The sequence below is a fragment of the Nycticebus coucang genome, chromosome 9 (assembly GCF_027406575.1).
Source record: "Nycticebus coucang isolate mNycCou1 chromosome 9, mNycCou1.pri, whole genome shotgun sequence".
NCBI classification, from domain to species: Eukaryota; Metazoa; Chordata; class Mammalia; order Primates; family Lorisidae; genus Nycticebus; species Nycticebus coucang.
Window position 1 is genome coordinate 53,607,121 of NC_069788.1, and position 23,684 is coordinate 53,630,804.

The 23,684-nt window shown below is 36.8% G+C and overlaps 1 protein-coding gene across 4 annotated transcripts in view; it reads left to right on the top strand.

Annotated features, from left to right (window-relative positions):
* Positions 1–23,684, top strand: part of SLC17A3 (solute carrier family 17 member 3) — a 46,982-nt gene that overhangs the window by 14,201 nt on the left and 9,097 nt on the right. For 2 of the 4 annotated variants that reach the window (XM_053601455.1, XM_053601452.1), the window contains exons 6-10: positions 8,260–8,346; positions 22,191–22,315; positions 22,434–22,595; positions 22,842–22,971; positions 23,067–23,214. In XM_053601455.1, coding sequence (XP_053457430.1) covers positions 8,260–8,346; positions 22,191–22,315; positions 22,434–22,595; positions 22,842–22,971; positions 23,067–23,214 — 652 coding nt within the window. The remainder of the gene's footprint in view (positions 1–8,259; positions 8,347–22,190; positions 22,316–22,433; positions 22,596–22,841; positions 22,972–23,066; positions 23,215–23,684) is intronic. The other 2 variants (XM_053601453.1, XM_053601454.1) reach the window with 2 other exon arrangements.

The following is a 23,684-nucleotide window of genomic DNA, read 5'->3' on the forward strand; positions in this document are numbered from 1 at the left end:
TTGATGCTACCATAAAGGGTATTGTATCTTTGATTTGATTCTCAGCTTGACTATTGTTGACATATATGAAGGCTACTGATTCATGTACATTGATTTATATACTGAGATATTGCTGTATTTCTTTATCAATTTCAGGAGTCTTGTGGGTAAGTCATTGATGTTTTCTATGTATAAGATCCTTTCAACAAAGAACAATAGTTTGAACTCTTCTTCCCCCATTTGGATACTCTCAATATCCTTTTCTCATGTAAAAGCTTTGACTAGGGCTTCCAGCACTATTTTTAAGGAATCTAATCATTTCCTCCTTTATCTCCTCCTTGACCTGGCTATTTTTACTCAGCAATAAGTAATTTAATTTCCATGACTTTGTGTGAGGATATTTTTATTAGAATTGATTTCTACTTTTATTCCATTATAGTCTGTAAAGATACGTGGTATAATGTATATTTTTTCTTTTATTTATTGAGGCTTGTTTTGTGACCTGGAATATGATTGATGTTAGAAAATGATCCATCCATGAGCTGATGAGAAGAATGTATATTCAGTAATATTGAGGTGAAGTGTTTCTGTAAATGTCTGTTAAGTCCATTTGTCCTAGAGTTTTATTTAAGACCAAAGTTTCTTTTTTAATTTCTGGTTAGAGGACTATCTAGTTCTGTCAGTGGAGTGTTGAAGTCCCCAGTTATTACAATGTTGATGTTTATCATTTTTGTTTAGATCAAGTAAAATTTGTTTTATAAATCTGGGAGATGCATAGATATTTATGATTGATATGTCTCCTTGTTGATTTGTTCCCTTGATTAGTATATAAGGTCCATTTTTGTCTTTTTTTACTTTCACTGCTATGAAGTCAATGTTATCTGGGATGAGTGTTGTAACTCCTACTTTCCTTTCTTTTGGTTACCATTAGCATTAAATATTGTTTTCCACCCCTTAATCCTGAGTTTGTTTGTCTTTAAGGGGTTAGATGTATTTCCTGAATACAACAGATAAACAGTTGTAAACAGTTTAAAGTTTTTATACAGTCAGCCAGCCTATGTCTCTTCTCTGGAGAGTTCAAACCATTCACATTTATTGAGAAAATTGATAAGTAGGGTGGATTTCTTGTTATCCTGTTTTAAAGGACTCTTGTTTCTTTATCACTTGGGTCACTGTGGCAGTCATTTTTGTCCTTTAGTTACTAAGTAGTTTTACTGTTTGGGAGTCCATTGTGTTAGTCTGTGTATAGTATAGGTCTGAGTACTTCCTTCAGGCCTTACTACAGACAAATTTCCTCAAAGTTTGCATGCCAGGAAAAGATTTGATTTCTCAATCAAATATGAAGCTTAGTTTTATAGGATGTAGAATCTTAGGTTGGCAGTTGATCTGTTTGAGAAGATGGAAAGTAGTAGCCCACTCTTTTCTGGCTTGTAAAGTTTCTGCTAGGAAATCAGCTGTTGACCAGATGAGTTTACTCTTTTAGGTCAGATACTGTTATGACTGCCATTTTATAAAATTTTCTCTTTCATTTTAATTTTGGCCAGGTTCATTACAATGTGTTTAGGAGATACTGTATTTGAACTGAGTCATCCTGGAGTTTGATAGCCATCTAGTACCTGTATATCTGAGTCTCTGGTGATGCTTGGGAAATTTTTGACTATAACATATTCAATTAGAACTTCCATGTTTTGGGGACTCTCTTCTCCTTCAAAGATACCTAAAATTTGTATATTTGTATGCTTCGCATAATCCTATATCTTTCTAAGAGATTGATCTGCTTTTGCTTTCTTCTTTTCTGCCTTTTTGAATGATAAGATTGACTCAAGAGTCTTGTCTTCAAGCTCTGAGATTCTTTCTTCTTCATGGTTAAATCTGTTGCTGAAACTTTCTGCCGTGTTTTGAAATTCCCTAAATGCCTCTTTCAATTCTTTAAGCTCCATTATGACCTTCGTAATGTTTTCTAGATCCTTGGTTACTTTGTCTTTAATTTCATTAACTTCTTGAGACATTTTTCAGACCTCTTTTTGCTGGTCTTTGACTTTCTCTTCAATTCCATTCCTCTTATTTGACATCTATATCGGGAATTCTATTTTTGTCACTTTGACAATTTCTTTTTTTCCTCACAATTTCTTTATGGCTGGAATTTTCTGCAGTACCTTCATTGTGATCCCTTGGGGAAGTCAATTTGTTTTGATTTTTCATGTTCTCAGGGTTCTTTTGCTGGATCTTCCTCATGTGTGTTTTCTTTTTTTTTCTTTCTCTCTCTTTTCTCACTTTTTCTTCTTTTAACTCCAGGCTGTAAGGCTGAATTAACTCCATTCTCTTTGTTCATTTTCCTTCCTTTTTCTCCTGTCTTCTCCTGGTGCCCCCTACACAGTCATTGTCTTACCTCACAGAACTTGTCTCTGAGTGGAGCAGCCCAAATGGCGGTGACTGCTCATGTTTTGCCCCATTTTACTTGGCAGAGGCTACAAATGGGCCACCACTAGACTATGATCTTGAAGCATCATCTCCAGTTTTCTTCTTATATATTAACTCCTGACATATTGGATTTTGTACTGGTATTCAGTGTAAGTTATTGATGTTCCAACTTGATCTTTAGAATTGCTCTCAGTTGTCCTGAAAATGTCTTTCTGATAACAATCTTCGTGTTCAGTGTGCCCAGAGTGAATATTCTGGAAAAGCCTAAGCTTTGCTTGGGAAGAGTGGTAAAAAACCAGTATATAGTTAACAAACAGGAGATTGCCAAAGTGGATGCTGGGTAAGAAAAGAAGGATAACTCTCCAAAGAATTTATGAGTTCAGAGAAAACTAGGGACCCTTAAAGTCCAGAAAATAAACACCCTGACTGGCAGCACACCACTCTAAAGCCCCTCATAACCCTAAAGAGCTTGTATTCACTGATAGGTAAATGGAGGGTCCAATATGGACTAAGGAAATTTACTTTGATTACCACACTGTGAGATTATCCCAGGATACTGTATAAGAAAATCACAAGATTGAATATTTAAAAGAAAAGTTAAAAGACTTTCAGTGAATACAACAACCTTATAGAAAGTGGCAACTTCCTTTCCTTTCACTTCATACTATATAGAAACTGAACAACCAGAATAGGTCAACTGACAATATCTAAAAGAATCTTAGAAATCTACAAGGCTGCAAGTTCCAGGGGAAATTCTTGTCTTTAGTGTTGGGGGACTATTTGAGAGGTTCCAGCGAGGTGATCCTTTCTGGCCACCAGAAACTAGTTCAGAGAGTACAGAGCCCAGGGCTGTTTGGAGGCATTTAACAGAAACTCTTTAGCAAGTGAAGTGAGCTGAACCTACCTCAGTAGATCATATATAAACTGTCATTTCCAGTGATGATGGAGCCTCTCAATAGGCATTGGTGGGTGGGACTACTCAACCTGTAAGGTCAGAGGAAGACTCCCCAGAAAGGTACCTGCCTTCAGTGGAAGGACTCAAGTGCTACCAGCCTTTAGGATGAAATGTACTATAACTCCCTCAAAGGGGACCCACAAAGGCCCACGTATTATAGGTTGGAGAAAGTTTGCAGCCAATTAAGTAACTTTAAAACTTAAGGGACTAAGCAGATCAAATAGAACTATTAGCTGATATTTGAGGCAGATCTAATAGGTGATGGGAAAAATAAATTCAAATACCTTTAAGAATAATTCAATATCATACAGCTGTGAAAATTTAGAAGCTGTAGCAACATGAAGCAACACAGATAAAATTTTATAACATAAATGTTGAATAAATAATGCACATTATTCACAGGATAAATTGCTTTAATGGTAGCCTCAAGTACACTACCGGAAAAGCTATCCCAGAAGACATGAAAGAGGTAGGCTCGCAGGCCAAATTAGGTAAATTCATTTAACTGTGTAAATTGGTTAAATTTATTTAGTTGTGTAATTATAATTAAAATCATAAGTCATAATCCATTCAAAACACAGTAAAAACTGAAGGGGCCCAACGAGTTAAGTTAATGTATGTAAAATAGGGTAAAAACAGGTGGAAGGATTGCCTGACCTAAATCAAGTGTGCAGAATGTTCAAATGTTCAAACATCCTTTTTCTGTCTATCTGCCACCCCAGCCTTCCCGCTGTTGGTACAGTTTCAAGAACCACAGCTGGGGGTCAAGCTTGGGTGTCCACAGAGAAAAGGCATCCTGGACCAATGATACACACTTGCTCTGTGGGAGAGACATTGCATGAGTACATCTGGCCACAGTTTAGTTCACTAAAGAATCTGTTAACTGCCATGGGTCTGATTGGTGTTTCTTGAGCACATGGGGACAGAAAATATATCCCTAGGAAGAGTCTAATTTTGGCTCTTATGAATACTGAGTCAGCTGTATTGTTATGTGCTATTATATGCTGTTAAACAGGTTTTTGAAGGGAAAAATGTTGATTTATAGTATTTACCAATTTCTGTGCTCTAAATACTTTCACCATGGCTAATTTCAAGATACTACAAATATAGATTTGGAAAGAGATGAGCATAATCAAATTTAATAAGTTTCAGCACTCCTCTAAGTGCCTCTTATGCCTCATAAATGTTTAGGGTCTCATTAATGTTTAAAATTATGTCTCACAATGTTTAAAATTATTGTCTGACTAGTATTATGTGTATCTTGCTTTTTAAAATCCTTTTCTATAATACTATTTCTATGTTCAAAGACAAATATGTTATTCTTAGTAAATTATTTAGATTTAATTAACTAGCTTATGAATCCTGCCTACCTCATGAATTATTGACTTAATCATAATCCATACTTAACACATCTTATAATAATTGACTAATGTCTTATAAGGTGAATTTATTTATTTTCTATGGAAGAAATAAAATTTTCATATACTACAGCAACATATTACAATATCCTAGAAGAGAATGTCCAGGATGATATAACGGGAGTAATGCTCAAAACATAAAAACAAAGCAAATATACTTTAACATGATAACTGCCATGTGAATTGTTTTTAACTCACTCTAGTTTGTATTAACTAGTTTGTATTAATTAACACATTAACTGCCATGTGAATTGTATTTAACTCACTCTAGGGCTTCATGAAGCTTATAGAACTGGTGGATAGGCAGGAAGATCCATAGTATACCTGCCTGCTGTGAAACTTCTGCTCATTGTTTTCACTGTCAATCAGCACATCTCTCCCACCTCCTATTGTCCTGCTCCAGCCACCCACCCAAGCGTACCACACAGACTGGACTATGTTTTAATTATCATAACTTTCAATTGCTTATTTCTATTTGAATGTTTGCCTGGCAGGTCTTCGAGCAAAATCAATATGATTATTGTGAGCAACATAGCACTGTTGCACATACTTAGGGAGTATAATTCAGAAGTCATTATCTAGAACCACCCAAGGTCTCCTTCAGACACAACTAAAGACTTGTGGATAACAAAAGACTCAATTCTCAGAAACAAAGTCAATAAGTATATTGTGAGTCACATCCAACTCACATGGCATCCAATTTAAAAACTGATTCTTGTGTCATGTGAGTTGCATATAACTCACACAGAAAATAATAAAAATTAATAAGTTTTTCATTAAATGAGAAAGGATTGTTTGATTTTGAAGTTTTCATTCTTTTTTAAAATAAAACATTGTGGCCCAATGGAAAAATTTTTTGTCAATATGTTAAATATTCACGTATATACGATACAGCTCTTATAGACATTCATATGTAGATAGAAAGATAAAGAGATATAAATATGTTTGAGCATTAAATAAGCCAATGTATGTATGTAAATCAGGTGCTAGCTATAAACTATAAGGCATCTGAGTAGAGATTTCTGGATCTCTTTACAGTCTGGAAAGAGATATAAGATAGAGATATGAAAAAACATTCAGAACTGATGGCTAGGGAGGAAGATCCATAGCCATATATATTTCTATATACTGAAATTCCTCAGCATAGAGATAGTATGTAAAGCCTAAGTACTAGATAAAGCCACTTAGAGAAAGGACATAGAGAAAAGAAGGAGCTAAGGAAATAGTCCTGAGGCCCTCCAATATTCAGGCCTCGGACAGAAGAGAATGACAGGTGAGTAAAGAGACTGAGAAGTTTCCTATGAGGCAGTAGGAAGAAGACAAGGAGGGTGTGGGTAACAGATACCATGAGACAACAGTCAGTCAAAGACAAAGGGTCAACTGTACCACATGCTGCTGGGGACATCCAAAGAGCCTTGACAAAAGCCATGTCAGTGTTGTAGGAGTTGGCTGAAGAAGGAGTAAGAGAGAAAGAAGTGGAAGCAGTAAGCACAACTTTTGAAGAAGTTTTGCATTAAAGAGAAGCAGAGAAATGTCAAAGTGCTTAGAGAGAGTTCTGAAGAAGTGAAAATTTCTGTTTTGTTTGTTTTGAACATGGGCCATATAAGGATATATTTGTATGTGGATGGGAAAGAATCAAGAGTTGAGGAAAGAATTAAGGATGCAAAGTGAGAATTCACACTTGTAGGAGCCCACACCTGGTATAGATTGGAAGAGACATGGTCCAGAGGACTTGACCTTGGATGGATGCATGAACCTGGTCTTCTTATAGTCAAGCAAAGGCAATTCAGGGAATAGACGCAGATTTGGTAGACTTAGTGGTGGAAGGTATGTGCTGTTTTCCATCTTCATCTATCTGTGCCCTGGAGTCAGTTGGCCTTATTTCAAATACTGCCTTCTCCCTTTATTAACAGTGTGACTTTTGGCAAGTTATTAAGCTTTTCTGTATCTCTGTTTCCTCCATTATAAATTTGACTACTCGTACTTAAATGAGATAACACAAGTATTATATATGTTTAAATAAAACATGGCTAAAAGAGAAAGAAAATATTAAGTGAATTTGTTTTAACATTGTGGGTTAGGACCTGGCATATTGTACCCTCAATGAATCCCCAACAATAAAAAAAAGAGAAAAAAAGAAAACATTGTGGGTTAGGGAAAGACCTTCTAAGTAAAAGAGTAAATGCGGAGATCATTACAAAGGATAATCAAAACACAACATAAAGTCAAAGATGGGAGAACTTCAGATAGCATGACAGAGGATCCTTCACAAAACATAAAGACTCTGTAAATTGAGACAAAGTTACACAAGCAAACAAACAGAAAAGATTACAGTTTATAGAAGAAATAAAAATGATAAACATGGAAAAATGTGGAATTTTATTATAAAAAGGATATTAAAATGAAACACTTTTTTATTTATACTAGCAAAAGACAATTTTTAAAAACTTTAAGGATATTAAATGTTGTCAAGGAGATAAGGGGGAAATATTGTTAGCAATTTAATTTGGTATAGCCTTCTAACAAGGCACTTTGGTAGTATTTAACCAAAATTTAAAATGCACATACTCTTTAGTCTAGTAAGTCTGTTTCAAATATTCTATTGCATGATATTAAATTACATTTCTTTTGAGAAATTAATAATTATGTCTATGTTCAGAAGTAACTAGATAGAATCTACAGTGACATGGAAATACTCATAAAACCCATTTTTTAAAAATTTCAGGTTAATGTGAGAGTTCAAACAACTAGGTTATAATATTTGCAAAGACTAGTTGTTAAATAAAAAATGAAGTCACAAAACAATAGAAACATTATGATCCTGCTTATTTAAAAATAACCTCTATATATTCATATATACAATTTGACAAGTTATCTAAAAAACAAAAAAAATACAATAGCCTAGAAATGTCTGAAAAAGTTGTGAAAAAGGAACATACCCTACCATATTAGAACACTCTGTCAAGCTATGGAATTTAAAAAGTTATTATATTATCACTCTTATACAAAATTTAGCTGTCTATATATTGCACAAATGCATTTATAAAGAGGATGATTGTATGTGTAGATATATATTAGGTATGTGCAAAATGGGAAAGGTATGCAATTGTGTATTGTATAACAAATTGTTTCTAATGGTTAATTTTAGAGAGAAGCATGGGAATGAATCGGGGAGGCATGTGAAAGAAACTTTAGCTCCTTGTCGTACTTTACTTTTACAATAAGCATATATGGCTTGTATAATTAAAAACTAGAACAACATGAAAGGAAATGTGGTTGTCTTTTGCCATGATAATAGGGAACTTCTAAAAAAATGTGTTCTCAAGAGAACATACGAACTCAATCATAAATGTGAAGTTCATATATTCTAATGTGCTTGTCTCTTTATGATTTGGAGTTACTGCTTCTCAACATGTCATTCACCAGTCTGTATGTGTTTTTTGGGTGGGAGTCCAGAGTCCAATAGTTACTTTTGTGTCTTTGCAGGAATGATTCTGGGAAGCGTCGCTGCCATCCTCCTGGGTGGCTACATTAGTCAAGCCCTTGGGTGGCCTTTTACCTTCTATATCTTTGGTAAGTTGTCTCCAAGTTCCCAGAAAAATCACAGGATGATTCTTCTGAGTATGTACCTTTGTGTGTAACTTTTTGAAGAAAATGGGTCAAGATAGAAAAATCCCAAAAAGCTAAAATATCTTAAAGTAAGGGAATAATTAACACATGTGGCCTTCCAGATCCCTAAATGCGGTCCTTCACCGGATCAAAAGTCCACATCCAAGGATCCAAAAGGCTACATGTGGCCCCAAGACCGTAGACCTCTGACCATCATCATCAAAAAATTGGGAAATTGGCTTGGCACCTGTGGCTCAAGTGGCTAAAGTGCCAGCCACATACACCTGAGCTGGCGGGTTCGAATCCAGCCCGGGCCTGCCAAACAACAATGACGGCTGCAACAAAAAAATAGCCGGGTGTTGTGGCCTGTAGTCCCAGCTACTTAGGAGGCGGAGGCAGGAGAATCGCTTGAGCCCAGGAGTTGGAGGTTGCTATGAGCTATGATGCCAGGGCACTCTACCTAGGGTGACAGGTTGAGGCTCCGTCTCAAAAAAAAAAAGAATTGCGCAGTCCTCCTGCCTATTGTAAAGTGCTATTAACCCACCACGATGCATTATGATGACAATATGATCAAGCATGCTCTGCTGCTACTGCAGAAAATAGGGGATAAGCTTACAGAGCAGTAGTTTGTGACAGATGTAGGAAAGAAATCTAGAGAAATAGATACTTCTATGGGTTTTGTCTGAGATTAATCGTAGCAGTAAGGTAGCCTCAATAAGGCTCCAGTTTCTTTCTTTTTTTTTTTTTTATTGTTAGGGATTCATTGAGGGTACAAGAAACCAGGTTACACTGATTGCATTTGTTAGGTAAAGTCCCTCTTACAATCGTGTCTTAAACCCAAAAGAGGCTGTAGTTTCTTAAAAAGAGAACACACAAAACACCAAGCAGATGAATTTTGACAACCTCAGCATTTGCCCCAGAACCTTCCATTAGCTATTAGAAACCAAGAAACAACTTCTCTTTCCACCACTTCCACCTCAGTAACTTTAACATTCTACTTTCAAAGTTCTCATCAGTTTGCATTTATTTGTTTATATATTCCCTTCTCTTTCTGGTCAGTGAGTATCTTGAGGGCAGAGATAGAATCTTATTGGGTTTTAGAAGCTGCAGAGTCCAAGGAACAAAGATGTACCACAGAAACATTGATCAAGAGAAAACAGGGTGGATACATTAATATCTGACAAGAGTAGCTTCCAAACAAGGAATATTAGCAGTTCACCAAGAAGACATAACAATCTGAAATTCATTTGCACCTAACAACAGAGCTTCAAAAAACATAAAGCAAAAACTGATAGAACAGTAAGGAGAAAAAGATATCCAAAATTAGAGATGCAGACCTCAAAATTCTTCACTCAATAATCAATAGAACAAGAAAACAGATGAAATACACTTCATTCAACACAGTAAAATACGGTTTTCAAGTTTGCTTCAAACACTCACCAGGATAGATAATTTATGGCCCATAAAAATAAGTTTTAACAAATTGGAATGAATTGAAAACTATAGAAAGTATATTCTTTGAGCATAATAGAATTAAGCTAGAAATAAGTAACAGAAAGTTTATAGAAATGCCCCAAATATTTAAAAAGAAAGTAACATACTTCTAATGAGTTAAAAAAATACAAAATAGAAATTTTAAAATTTAATTGAATGAAAATAAAAATCAATATATGAAAATTTGTGGTATGCAATTAAGGCAGTGCTTAGAGAGAAACTTTTAACATTAAATACTTATATTAGAAAAGACAGAAGATCTCAAGTTAATGATCTAAGCTTATGCCTTAAGAACTAGAAAAAGAAAAGCTAATTAAACCCAAATTCAACAGAAAGAAATTAAAAAAAAAAGAAATTAATGGATTTAAACAGAAAAAAAAGAGGTTAAGTAAAACCAAAAATTGGTTCTTTGAAAAGATCAATAGATTGACAAATTTTTAGCCAAATGGAGAGAGAGACAGAGAAGATACAAATAACCAATATCAAGAATAAAAAGGAAATCTCAATATACACCCTAAAAACGATAAAAAATCATAACAGAGATATTACAAAACACTCTAGTCTCACAAGTTTAATCACTGGATTAAATAAGCTAATTGAAAAACACAAAGTAAAAAAATTCACTCAAGAAATAAGAGCCAATCTAAATATTTTATATACATTAAGAAATTGACGGGTGGCACCGGTGGCTCAGTAAGTAGGGTGCCAGCCCCATATACCAAGGGTGGTGGGTTCAAACCCGGCCCCAGCCAAACTGCAACAAAAAAATAGCCGGGTGTTGTGGTGGGTGCCTGTGGTCCCAGCTACTCAGGAGGCTGAGGCAAGAGAATCGCCTAAGCCCAGAAGTTGGGGAGTGCTGTGAGCTGTGTGATGCCATGGCACTCTACCAAGGGCGATAAAGGCAGACTCTGTCTCTAAAAAAAAAGAAAGAAAGAAATTGACTTTTTAAAGATTTCCAACAACAACCAAAAAAGCCCAGGACCACAGGGTTACACCGGCAAATTTTACCAAATAGGTAAGTAAGAAATGATACCTCCTGAAAATAGAAGAGTAAATCCTTCAAGATCCATGTTTCAAGGTAAGAATTGCCAAAACCACACACAAATATTACAAAAAAGGAAAACTACAGACCAACATCTCTCATGAACCTAAACATAAATATCTTAAAATATTAGCAAGTTGAACCCATAAATATATAAAAAACATAACACACAAGACATGATTGCAAGAGGGACTTTACCTAACACACCAAGCCCCACCCACCTCCCTCCTTCCCTCTTTCTGTTTCCCCCACCATAACCATAATTGTCATTAATTGTCCTCATATCAATTGCAATCAGTGTAACCTGGCTTATTTTACCCTCAATGAATCCCCAACAATAATAAAAAAAAAAAAACATAACACATCATAACTCAGAGAATTTATATTTGAAATGTAAGGCAGGCTCAACATTCAAAATCCCTTGTAATTCAGGGACACAGTGAAGCCTACAGCAAACACAAAACTATTGATTGTCTACATTTGCCTTCTAACATAGTTAGAAGTTCTACATGTATCTTCTGGTATGAAACAGTTGGAAAGAAAATATATCAGACACAATATATGAAACAGTGATTGTCAAGACATTGGATTTCAGAGGAAAAACAATGACTTATGAGAGGTGAGTCCTGGGGCATAGTACAGCAAAGGGGAATTTAGGTAAAGCTCAACAGAACCTCTGAGTTGAGGAGAAAGTAAGACAGATAGAGTCCATAGGATAGATTATCTAAGGGGAGACAGCTGCACATAGAGAAAATCCCAGTTATCTGCAGGATCCCCCGTGAGTATTCAGTAGAGTACTCATCAGATTATGTGTGTGTTTAGGCATGTGGGGGATTATTCGTAAATATTAGAGAATAGTCCTCAGTACTCAGGAGTACTCTTCCCATAAGACAGACTGAAAAATTCATAATTCATGGGTCCTGGAGTAGAATACTCATAAATATTTTTCCTCAACAGTGGGAAATCAATAGCCCTAGAGTAAGCACTGTTATGGATCTCTCTAAATGATGACGGCAAGACCTACAATGGTCAAAGGACAGTAGAACTTCCATACTGACCACCTCTCTACATTGACCACCTCCTTAAGTTGACCTAATTTTCTTTTTTTTTTTTCTTTTTATTGTTGGGGACTCATTGAGGGTACAATAAGCCAGGTTACACTGATTGCAATTGTCAGGTAAAGTCCCTCTTGCAATCATGTCTTGCCCCCATAAAGTGTGACACACACCAAGGCCCCACCCACCTCCCTCCTTCCCTCTTTCTGTTTCCCCCCCATAACCATAATTGTCATTAATTGTCCTCATATCAAAATTGAGTACATAGGATTCATGTTTCTCCATTCTTGTGATGCTTTACTAAGAATAATGTCTTCCACGTCCATCCAGGTTAACACGAAGGATGTAAAGTCTCCATTTTTTTTAATGGCTGAATAGTATTCCATGGTATACATATACCACAGCTTGTTAATCCATTCCTGGGTTGGTGGGCATTTAGGCTGTTTCCACATTTTGACGATTGTAAATTGAGCTGCAATAAACAGTCTAGTACAAGTGTCCTTATGATAAAAGGATTTCTTTCCTTCTGGGTAGATGCCCAGTAATGGGATTGCAGGATCAAATGGGAGGTCTAGCTTGAGTGCTTTGAGGTTTCTCCATACTTCCTTCCAGAAAGGTTGTACTAGTTTGCAGTCCCACCAGCAGTGTAAAAGTGTTCCCTTCTCTCCACATCCACGCCAGCATCTGCAGTTTTGAGATTTTGTGATGTGGGCCATTCTCACTGGGGTTAGATGATATCTCAGGGATGTTTTGATTTGCATTTCTCTAATATATAGAGATGATGAACATTTTTTCATGTGTTTGTTAGCCATTCGTCTGTCGTCTTTAGAGAAAGTTCTATTCATGTCTCTTGCCCATTGATATAAGGGATTGTTGGCTTTTTTCATGTGGATTAATTTGAGTTCTCTATAGATCCTAGTTATCAAGCTTTTGTCTGATTGAAAATATGCAAATATCCTTTCCCATTGTGTAGGTTGTCTCTTTGCTTTGGTTATTGTCTCCTTAGCTGTACAGAAGCTTTTCAGTTTAATGAAGTCCCATTTGTTTATTTTTGTTGTTGTTGCAATTGCCATGGCAGTCTTCTTCCTGAAGTTTTTCCCCAGGCCAATATCTTCCAGTGTTTTTCCTATGCTTTCATGGAGGATTTTTGTTGTTTCATGCCTTAAGCTTAAGCCCTTTATCCATCTTGAATCAATTTTTGTGAGTGGGGAAAGGTGTGGGTCCAGTTTCAGTCTTTTACATGTAGACATCCAGTTCTCCCAACACCATTTATTGAATAGGGAGTCTTTCCCCCAAGGTATGTTCTTGTTTGGTTTATCAAAGATTAGGTCGTTGTAAAATGTTAGTTTCATTTCTTAGTTTTCAATTCGATTCCAAGTGTCTATGTCTCTGTTTTTGTGCCAGTACCATGCTGTCTTGAGCACTATGGCTTTGTAGTACAGACTAAAATCTGCTATGCTGATGCCCCCAGCTTTATTTTTGTTACAGAGAACTGCCTTAGCTATACGGGGTTTTTTCCGGTTCCACACAAAACGCAGAATCATTTTTTCCAAATCTTGAAAGTACGATGTTGGTATTTTGATAGGAATGGCATTGAATAGGTAGATTGCTTTGGGAAGTATAGACATTTTAACAATGATTCTTCCCATCCATGAGCATGGTATGTTCTTCCATTTGTTAATATCCTCTGCTATTTCCTTTCTGAGGAGTTCATAGTTTTCTTTATAGAGGTCCTTCACCTCCTTCGTTAGGTATATTCCTAGGTATTTCATTTTCTTTGAGACTATGGTGAAGGGAGTTGTGTCCTTAATTAGCTTCTCATCTTGACTGTTATTGGTGTACACAAAGGCTACTGACTTATGGACATTGATTTTATATCCTGAAACATTACTGTATTTTTTGATGACTTCTAGGAGTCTTGTGGTTGAGTCTTTGGGGTTCTCTAAGTATAAGATCATGTCGTCAGCAAAGAGGGAGAGTTTGACCTCCTCTGCTCCCATTTGGATTCCCTTTATTTCCTTGTCTTGCCTAATTGTATTGGCTAGAACTTCCAGCACTACGTTGAATAGTAAAGGTGACAGAGGACAACCTTGTCTGGTTCCAGTTCTAAGAGGAAAAGCTTTCAGTTTTACTCCATTCAGTAAAATATTGGCTATGGGTTTGTCATAGATAGCTTCAATCAGTTTTAGAAATATGCCACCTATGCCTATACTCTTCACTGTTCTAATTAGAAAAGGATGCTGGATTTATCAAATGCTTTTTCTGCATCTATTGAGAGGATCATGTGATCTTTATTTTTGCCTCTGTTAATATGGTGGATAACGTTTATAGACTTGCGTATGTTAAACCAGCCTTGCATCCCTGGGATGAAGCCTACTTGATCATGATGAATGACTTTTTTGATGATAAGCTGTAATCTATTGGCTAGGATTTTGTTGAGAATTTTTGCGTCTATGTTCATGAGTGAGATTGGTCTGAAATTCTCCTTTTTGTTTGGGTCTTTTCCTGGATTTGGTATCAGGGTGATGTTTGCTTCATAGAATGTGCTGGGGAAGATTCCTTCTTCCTCAATTTTTTGGAATAATTTCTGCAGTACAGGAATAAGGTCTTCCTTGAAGGTTTGATAGAATTCTGGAGTGAAGCCATCTGGACCAGGGCATTTTTTGGTTGGAAGATTTTTTATTGTTTCTTTGATCTCAGTGCTTAAAATTGGTCTGTTCAGGAGCTCTATTTCTTCCTGGCTGAGTCTAGGGAGAGGGTGTTATTCCAAATAATGATCCATTTCTTTCACAATGATCCATTTCTTTCACATTGTCAAATTTCTGGGCATAGAGTTTCTGGTAGTATTCAGAGATGATCTCTTGTATCTCTGTGGGATCAGTTATTTCCCCTTTATCATTTCTGATTGAGGTTACTAGAGATTTTACTTTTCTATTCCTCGTTAGTCTGGACAATGGTTTATCGATTTTATTTATTTTTTCAAAAAACCAACTCCTTGTTTCATTAATTTTCTGAATGATTCTTTTGTTTTCAATTTCATTGATCTCTGATTTGATTTTGGAGATTTCTTTTCTTCTACTGAGTTTAGGCTTAGATTGTTCTTCCTTTTCCAATTCCATAAGATCTCTTGTGAGATTGTTGATGTGCTCTCTTTCTGGTTTTTGAATGTAGGCATCTAAAGTGATGAATTTTCCTCTCAAAACTGCTTTTGCAGTATCCCACAGGTTTTGGTAGCTTGTGTCTTCATTGTTGTTATGCTAAAGGAAGTTAATGATTTCCTGTTTGATTTCTTCCTTCACCCATCTGTTATTCAACAGAAGATTGTTTAGTTTCCATGCCTTTGGGTGGGGTCGAGCATTTTTGTTAGAGTTGAGTTCCACCTTTAGTGCCTTATGGTCTGAGAAGATACAAGGTAAAATTTCAATTTTTTGATTCTGTTGATAATTGTTTTGTGTCCCAGGATATGATCAATTTTGGAGAATGTTCCATGGGGTGATGAGAAGAATGTATATTTTTTATCTTTGGGATGGAGTGTTCTATATGCATCTATCAAGCACAGTTGTTCTAGGGTCTCATTTAAGTCTCTTATATCCTTGTTCAATTTCTGTTTAGAGGATCTGTCCAGCTCTGTAAGAGGAGTGTTAAGGTCCCCTGTTATTATGGTATTATCAGATATCATATTGCTCAGACTGAGTAAGGTCTGTTTCAAGAATCTGGGAGCATTTAAATTGGGTGCATAGATATTTAGAATTGAAATGTCTTCTTGTTGTATTTTTCCCTTGACCAACCATCTTTGTCTTTTTTGACTTTAGTTGCTTTAAATCCACATGTATCTGAAAATAAGATTGCAACTCCTCTTTTCTTCTGAATTCCATTTGCTTGAGAAATTGTCTTCCAACCCTTGACTCGGAGCTTTAATTTGTCTTTTGAAGCCAGGTGTGTGTCTTGCAGACAGCAAATGGATGGCTTGTGTTTTTTAATCCAGTCGGGCAATCTATGTCTCTTCAGTGGGGAATTCAAGCCATTAACATTTATTGAGATAATTGATAAGTGTGGTAGTATTCTATTCGTCTTATTTGGTGAGAGTCCATTGCTTAGTTTTATCTTTTGCATCAGTGTGGAGGTTTGGTTCTGTCCTTTAATTTCTGAGTTCTTACTTTGCTGCTGATCCATTGTGGTGGTCAGTGTGCAGAACAGGTTGAAGTATTTCCTGTAGAGCTGGTCTTGTTCTGGCAAATTTCCTCAATGTTTGTATATCCGTAAATGATTTGATTTCTCTGTCAATTTTGAAGCTTAGCTTAGCAGGGTACAGAATTCTGGGCTGGAAATTGTTCTGTTTAAGTAGATTAAAGGTAGATGACCATTGTCTTCTTGCTTGGAAAGTTTCATTAGAGAAGTCTGCGGTCACTCTGATGGATTTTCCCCTGTAGGTCAACTGGCGCTTACTCCTGGCAGCTTGCAGAATCTTTTCTTTTGTCTTGACTTTGGACAGGTTCATCACAATGTGTCTTGGAGAAGCTCGGTTAGAGTTGAGGCGACCTGGGGTCTGATAGCCCTCTGAAAGCAGTGTGTCAGAATCTTTGGTGATATTTGGGACATTTTCTTTTATAATATTCTCTAGTATGGCTTCCATTCCTCTGGGGCATTCTTCTTCCCCTTCTGGAATTCCTATAACTCGTATGTTGGAATGCTTCATAAAGTCCCATAATTCTGACAGTGAATGTTCTGCTTTCTCTCTCTTCTTTTCTGCCTCTTTTACTATCTGAGTTATCTCATAAACTTTGTCTTCTAACTCTGAAATTCTTTCTTCTGCGTCGTCTAACCTGTTGCTGATACTTTCTATTGCATCTTTAAGTTCCCTGATTGACTGTTTCATTTCCTTCAGCTCTGCTATATCCTTTTTATATTCTTCATATCGTTCATCTCTGATTTGATTCTGTTTTTGGATTTCCTTTTGGTTATTTTCCACTTTATTAGCAGTTTCCTTCATTGTTTCCATCATTTCTTTCATTGTTTTCAACATGTGTATTCTAAGTTCCCTTTCTGTCATTCCTAACATTTCTGTATAGGTGGAATCCTCTGCAGTAGCTACCTCATGGTCCCTTGGCGGGGTTGTTCTGGACTGCTTCTTCATGTTGCCTGGAGTTTTCTGCTGATTCTTCCTCATGGGTGATTTCTTTTATCTGTTTCCTTGCCCTAATTTTCCTTTCACTTCCTCTTGCTCTTTAAGTTCTCGTGCCTGTGGACTAAGGGTTACAGGACCAGAAGGGTGAGAAGGTTTAAGAGCAAAAAAGGGATGAAAGAAAGGAGGACCGAGTGATAAGGAAAAAAAAAGAAAAATAGAGAAAGGAGAGGGGGTGGGTAAAAGGAATATTGACAAAAAAAAGAGAGGCACAGAAAGAGGGAGACAGAGCAATATAGGTGTACAGTAGGGTACTTTGGTACAACCTTAAAAAAATAAAACACCTTCTGGGGGTGCCCAGTTGGGTGGTTCCCTTGAGGTCAGCAGCTCTTTGCTAACCTGATCAGACACAGTACCCCACCTCCACCAAGTAGAGAGGAAAGACAAAAATGCTATAAATGAAACCAAAACAAGCAAACAGAAAACTTTATGGGATAAAATTGGCTGGAAAAAACAAATAATAGCGGTAGAAACACTAACAAAAATGAAGTTTTAATTATTGAAATAGGCAGCAATGGGAAATTATAATTAAACTAGAAAAATTGAGAAAGAAAAAGGATCTGTATGGAAAAGGTTGAACTTAAAAAACAAAACAACATCAACATCAAAATAAACAAAAAAACAACCAAACCAAAAAAAAAAAAAAAAAAAAAAAAACACAACCAAAAACAAGGCAGTATATATATGTTATTGAATATTGTCTGGGCAACACGTGGTCTTCTGGGGTATGAGATGTTAATCACAGTTCTGATACGACTGGAGGCTGCTAGTTTCTCAAACCCCAGCAGGTAGACACCCTAAATCTCTCTGCAGCCCACTTAAAAGGCACTTTGAACTTGTTCACTTACTGAGCAGAAGCTTTCTCAGGGAAGTGCTTGTCCTGGAATCACTGCTGAAGTGGCTATCCACTTACCCTGTGTGTCAAAACTGGTCTCCCTCTGCCCCCGAGGGTTAGGGCTGCAAGGCGGTTCAGATCCCGCCCTTAGGCTACTTGGTCGCTGGGTTACCAGCTCCCACCCAATTCCAGCTCTGCGACCCTGAGGGCGGAGCTTGCCGGGGCAGATCGCTCACAATGTCTGCCTGTGACCCAGAGCCAAACACTATTAGCTCCGTCTGGCTCAGCAGCTCAGACTGGGGCCCTAGACAAAGGCCTAAGTTCTCCACACTCCCGCTCAGGCTCTCCCCAAGGCAGTTCAGCTGAGTGCTATGTCCAAAGACACCAAAACAGTTCACAGGTAAGGCCTTTCTGGTTTGCAGTCTCGTTGCTACTGAACTTACAGTTGCGGGCGGGTTTAGACGGATTGAACACACGCAACCACTTGCTGGTTTTCCACTGTTTTAGTCCTCCTCTTGGGGTCCAGAAGTCTCTCGCTGACTCCCTGTATCCTCTCAGGGGTGATGATAGGCAGATGCCACCAGCCAGAGATGCCTGGAGTCCTATATCCCCAGTCTCACGGTGCCCAGATGCAAGGAAGCTGTTACTTGGCTGCCATCTTGCTCCGCCTCCCCAAGTTGACCTAATTTTCATAGACAGACAATGCACTACATATATGTATGTGTATAGTAGGCCTAGTTCTTTATGATGACCACCTCCATATATTGACCAGTTTGTTATAGGTCCTTGGGTGGTCAACTTACAGAAGTTCTACTGCATTTCCACATGATTTGGTTATACCAATTATATCCCAGTACAAAGTTCAAAAATATTTATAGGAATATAAAATTATTCAGCAACCAGCAAGATATTAGTAAAGTCTAACTCCATCCATAGATTACCAGCCATGAAGAAAAGCAGAAAAAAAGCCTATAATGAAGAGAATAATAAATCAATCAAAACTAACCCAGAACTGACAGAAATTTTAGAATTAGCAAAGGCATTAAAAATAGTTATAACTGCACTATATCATAACCTTGTATGTTAAAAAAATTCAGTGGAAACATAGTAAATATAAAGAATATCCAAATCAAACTTCTAGAAATGAAAAGTGAAATATGTGAGAAATGCACTGGATAGAATTAATAACAGATTAGATACAACATTTAAAAAATCATGAACTTAAAAACAGCAATAGAAACCATATAAAATGAGCCACACAGAGAAAAATATAATAATAACATAAGAACCTCAGTAAGTGGTGGAATGCCCAAAAGAGAGGAGTAAGATAGGGAAACAAAAACAACAAAAATATTTGAAAAGATAATGTACAAAAGATTTCCAAATTTGATGAAAATGGTAAACCGGCTCCGCACCTGTGGCTCAAGCAGCAAAGGCGCCAGCCACATACACGTGAGTGGGTGAGTTCAAATCCAGCCTGGGCTGGCCAAACAACAATGATGGATGCAAAAAAATAGCTGGGTGTTGTGGCAGGCACCTGTAGTCCCAGATACTTGGGAGGCGGAGGCAGGAGAATCACTTGAGCCCAGTAGTTGGAAGTTGCTGTGAGCAATGATGACACAGTACTCTACCCAGGGCGATAGCTTGAGGCTCTGTCTCAAAAAAAAAAAAAGAAAGAAAGAAAGAAAATGGTAAACTCACAAATCAAAATAAATCAATGAAGCTCAAGTACAAGTAACTACACCAAGTTACATCATAATCAAATGGCTTGAAACCAGTGACAAAGAGAAAATCCAAAAGCAGCTAAAGCTAAAAGACATGTTTTAGACAGAGGAACAAAGATAATAAATGCAGCATTCCTGTCAGAAATACTTCAAGAGAGAAGGCAGTGGAACAATATCTTTAAAGTAGTGAAAGAATAAAGAAAACCACTGTCAACCTAGAATTATAGATCAAGTGAAAAAATATTTTAAAAATACAGAACAAAGACATACAAAAACCTAAAGAATTAGAAATTGAAATTAAAGACAACAGAACCATTTTCAGTCACATCAAAAAGTATACAACATGGGGATAAATCTGACAAAACACATAAAAGATGTATGCACTGAAAACTAAATTCTTATGAAAATACAAAGATTCTGGAATAGCCAAACAACCTTGAATATAAATTACAACACTGAATATAAATTATTACCTGATGTCAAGAAATGTAGGGTGTCCCACACATTGCAACTAAACTTGCCCCATTTGTGGGGAAAATGGGAAATTGTAGCTAAATGTACCTTTATTTATAAAATAGTCATTACAAAATATTATCTATGTGTTGACCACCTCTTTGTAAAATTTTATAATGAATATTTTGTAAGTAAAGGTATATTTAGCTACAGTTTCCCATTTTCCCTATGTATGGTGATTTTAGGGGTGATGGTATTATAAAATTACAGTCATTGAGACAGTGTGGTATTAGCATAAAAATAAACAGATCAATGAAAAAGAATAGTCATAAATACATTCATACATATAATATAAGCTGATATTTGACAAAAGTGCAATCATTGGAAACAGGCTGTCTTTTTAATAGATGGTACTCAAAAATTTGATATTCATATGGCAAAAAATTAAATTCGATTTATACCTTACATCATATACAAAAACTAACTCAAAATAAATCCCAGCCCTAAATATAAAATCTGAAAGAAAAATAAAAATCTTTCTAGAACAAAAAGAAGAAAATCTTTGCTCTTTGGTTAGGCAAAGATTTCCTAAATACATGTATAATACCAAAAGCATGCTTACTGAGCATCTACTCAGAAGAAAAGAAATCCTTTTACCGTAAGGACACTTGCACTAGACTGTTTATCACAGTTCAATTTACAATTGCTAAAATGTGGGGTGGAAACAGCCTAAATGCCCACCAACCCAGGAATGGATTAACAAGCTCTGCTAGGGCGGCGCCTGTGGCTCAGTCGGTAAGGCGCCGGCCCCATATACCGAGGGTGGCGGGTTCAAACCCGGCCCCGGCTGAACTGCAACCAAAAAATAGCCGGGGGTTGTGGCAGGTGCCTGTAGTCCCAGCTACTTGGGAGGCTGAGGCAAGAGAATCGCTTAAGCCCAGGAGTTGGAGGTTGCTGTGAGCTGTGTGAGGCCACGGCACTCTACCAAGGGGCATAAAGTGAGACTCTGTCTCTACAAAAAAAAAAAAAGCTCTGCTCTCTCTCTCTCTCTATATATATATATACCATGGAATACTATTCAGCCATTAAAAAGATGGAGATTTTACATCTTTTGTATTAATCTGGATGGAAGTGAAGCATCACAAGAATGTGATTATTCTTAGTAAAGCATCACAAGAATGGAGAAGCAAGAATCCTATGTACTCAATTCTGATATGAGGACAATTAATGACCTAGTACATGGTGGGGGATGGGGGAAGGGGAGAGCAGAAAGAGGAAAGGAGGGGGGTGGGAGTCATGGTATGTGACACAACTTTTAGGGGTGGGACACAATTATAAAAGGGACTTTATCTAACAAATGCAATTAATGTAGCCTGGTCCTTTGTACCCTCAATGAATCTCCAAAGATTTAAAAAAAAAAAATTCATTAAGCACTAAGAAAAAAGAGATAAGAAGTTAATAAATGATTTCATCAAAGTTAAAAATGTTTCCTCTTCAATAGGCAATTGTTAGGATATTGAAAGACAAGTTGATACAAGAAGGAAGTACTAGAAAAACCCATCTATAATGATTTATCCAAAATGTATAAATAATTCTCAAAATTATTGAGAACCCACACATAAAATTTAAAAAATGGGCAAAGACATATCACCAAATATGATATAGAAGGGAAAGTAAGCATGTGAAAAGATGCTCAAGTTTGCATCCTTAGTCATTAGGAAAATGCAAACAGAGATCACAATTAGTGGTTTCTATACACTTATTAGAATCGCTAGTATTAAAAAGATTGACGTATCAATCCATTCCTTGGGTATGTGATTTCTACACACACAAATAAACAAGAAATGTAAAGAAATGGGTGCATTCTAGCTGTGATAGTCGTGTGAATGGTTTAAGAAATGAAAAGGGGATATAATGAACAAGAGCTTTTCCCAGGACTTATACCAGAAAATGTCCATCATAAAAGAAATTCACATGAAAGGCAGAAATCAGTCCAGTTACAAATTTTACCCTGTGTTTGCAGGAGGCATTGGCTTTGTCTTTTGCTTCCTCTGGTTTGTTCTGGTTTATGATGACCCCATCTCTCACCCATGGATAAGCACTTCAGAAAAAGAATACATCATATCCTTCTTGGACCAGCAGGTACACGTAAGGACTCTAACTCTTTTTGGAGACCTTGTGTCAGCATCTGGATTTCTAAGGGTGAATAAGAGTATGTAAACATTTCTCAGATCTTACTGTTCTGACTAAGTAAATTTGTTTTCAGGTCAGCTCTTCTAAGCAGTCTCTTCCCATCAAGGCTATATTCAAATCCCTACCCTGTTGGTCCCTCTGTTTTTGCTGTTTCAGCCATCATTGGTTACTTAATATACTGATTGTATACACACCAACTTACATCAGTTCTGTGTACAATGTTAACATCAGAGATGTGAGTAATTTCCCTGTGTCCCTTTTCCTCTTGCATGACTCACTGATTACTCTGCCTTCAAAAAATCATTCCATTTGAGAAATATATCTCTTATGTCAAAAACAATCTAATATTTAACACTTTTCTGGGAATATGATTTAAGAGGTTACTGATTTTCCTAAGAAAGTATGATCTCAGTGATTTAGCAATAAGAGTTGTAGTCTCACTGCCTTTATTATGATGACTTACTTAATCCTTCCCCCTCAGAATGGAGTCTTAGCAGCCTTCCCTTTAATTGGTGCCTGGATCAGTGCTATCCTAGGAGGCTATCTGGCAGATTTCCTTCTGACCAAGAATTTTAGGCTCATCACTGTGAGGAAAATTGCCACAGTTTTAGGTAAGAACAGGACTTGAGAGTTGGATAATTCACATGGCATGCAACAACCAAATGATGCATCTCACTGTTTAATTTGTGTGCTCTTCATTTCCTAGGAAATCTTCCCGCTTCAGCACTCATTGTGGCCCTGCCCTATATTAATTCCAACTATATCATAACAATTACCTTTCTGACAATCTCGTGTGGACTAAGCCAATTGTGCCAAGCAGGGATCTACGTCAATGCCTTAGATATTGCTCCAAGGTAGGATTCTTATCTCCACTATTAGTTTCACATTTTCTGAAAAAGATTTAGACTGCAGCTTTCTGAGTCCTCAAACTTTACAAAAGAATAAATCATAAGCAAGGACCACAGAGGGAACTATGGCCTTTTTCCCAGATATTTGGGGGGAGGGGTATTAATTTGTCATAGTGCCTCTCATTGAATATACACAGTAAAAGTTATTTTTGATATAATTATCAAAGTATAATTATGAGATCTGACAATTTAGTTCGTGAACTCATCCTAGAAAAAGTGATACACACCTTATTGCTGACTATAATTACAGTCACCTTAGAAGTACTCCCCTTGGAAGCTATGCACTAACACCAGCACATAGTCCACCCTTCAAAACAATCTTGGTACTCTATTTCTGGAATGGCCATCAGAGCTGTTGTCATATTGATGTCCTGAATGTCATCAAAATGTTTTCCTTTTAATATTTTCTTTATGTT